The following is a 1738-nucleotide window of genomic DNA, read 5'->3' on the forward strand; positions in this document are numbered from 1 at the left end:
CTTCTCAGGTCCCTTCCAACCCTAGAAACTATGAAACTTCTCTCAACTCTACACAGTGCAAAATGCCCATAAAAATACTAACTGGAAAATCCTTAGAACACCAATTAATGTAAAATAAATATTTTGAAGAAAGCCTCTGGAAATGATTGCCAAGTTAAGTTTTTAACAAGCAGTCTCTTTGAAGGCAACTTTAGTTCACACAATCTATTCCCACTTGGCTGTACTTCACTGGTGATTTTTCACAAGGGTGCTATGCACTTCTACGTAAAGGTCGCTGGCAGTGTTAGAACTTAAAAGGACAAAATATGCTGATCCTCATTTCCTCCCACGGGCATATCCTGGAGATACTGCAGAGAGACATGCTACACTTTTGTTATACCACATTTTTGTGCAGATATGAACTATTCTTCAGTTGTTTCTCCATAAACTCACTCATATGGATGGCACAAGAAAGAGCTCTGTAAGATTTCAAATACTTGTATCCTTACCTAGCTGCACTGAGAGCCAGCTCTCTGAAATCTAACAGAGTTGAACTCAGAAAACCAGTCATGTTTTCTTTGCACAACACTTCCTTCTGCAAAGGTTTTCTAATCTGTAGCATGCAATCAATCATCCCAATCTCTCTTGACATAAAAAAGATGCAAGGCCAACTCATATCTTCCCATAAAATGTTATAATCCTCTGTTGGGGTCCAACATGCCCTGCACTTTATTGCTTCTATTGGCATACAGCAGATTTGGCCTTTGTGTATTTTTTTTGCTTTTAGCACCTGCTGAAATTCTGCCTAATGCCTAACATCTGTGATGAAGATTTGAGCATTGCTGTGAGAAGTCTGTATGAATTGGTATTTAATACTTAAACCTCTGAAGCAAAACCTCTTACTCAACATCATTCTCTTCACTGTAGAACTTCCTCATTCTCATTAATGAAGGTGGGTTGAGAAAGAAAATAACCGTTCCCCTTAACTTTTTGGAATTTAATCCCCTTCCCCCATCATTCTGTCCCTAGTAGTTTCACATCTACACACGTTTTTTTGCTAGTTTTAAATAATGCATTTGCCTTATTATTAATGTGAACTGTTCACACTTCCTCGTATGAAAATTCTCTAACTCACGTCTAGTTCTTGGAGTTTCTAGTACACGCAAGCTCCTTTGAAAATGTCAAGGTAAGTGTCAGGCATAAAACCCGCAAAGAAATGGATGATATTAGTGAACTTCACCATTAGGGCAAGGATTTGTTATTCGGATTTCTCATCATCAGGCAGGAACAGAGCCCTATTATGTTATGAAGGGAGGTAGCAGGCAAATCTCTCCAGGTGGCCCCCGCCCTACCTCGGGGTTCTCTCGGCCAGGTGCTGCCCGCACAGGCGGTGCCGTTAATGCACTGTCCGCAGGACAACTCGGACACTCGGAGCCTTCCCAACAGGACGGAGCCGCCCAGGGGTGGGACGCGGGAGCCTGCGCGGGAAGCAGCAAACAGCACAGCATCGCCGCGCTCGGCTCGGCCGCTGCGGAAAACAAGCAAAGCAGACGCGGGCTCTGGGGGAAGACATTCAATCTGCTGCAGGGCTAGGGGCGCGCGGGGCAAAGCAGGAAGGGGCCAATGAGGCGGCGCCACGCAGCGCCCGCACGAGGCTCCGCCGACCGCGCCCTGTGGAAACCTGCGACGCCCACGACGCTGCGGCTGCCCCTGGGGCTCACGCTGGGGCTCACGCTGGGGCTCGGGGCGGCGCCGCGCG

At 46.7% G+C, this 1738-nt stretch overlaps 1 protein-coding gene across 2 annotated transcripts in view; it reads right to left on the reverse strand.

The window, feature by feature from the left end:
• Positions 1–1738, reverse strand: part of ATG7 (autophagy related 7) — a 390968-nt gene that overhangs the window by 388499 nt on the left and 731 nt on the right. The window contains exon 1 of one of the 2 annotated variants that reach the window (XM_019505095.1): positions 1220–1512. The exons of the other annotated variant lie outside the window; for it this stretch is intronic. Within the exon in view, the coding sequence (XP_019360640.1) occupies positions 1220–1222 (3 nt within the window). The 5' untranslated portion in view covers positions 1223–1512. Of the gene's footprint in view, positions 1–1219; positions 1513–1738 lie in introns of those variants that run through there. 2 annotated transcript variants of the gene reach the window in all.

The sequence above is a fragment of the Gavialis gangeticus genome, unplaced genomic scaffold (assembly GCF_001723915.1).
Source record: "Gavialis gangeticus isolate Ggan-Ray unplaced genomic scaffold, GavGan_comp1, whole genome shotgun sequence".
NCBI classification, from domain to species: Eukaryota; Metazoa; Chordata; order Crocodylia; family Gavialidae; genus Gavialis; species Gavialis gangeticus.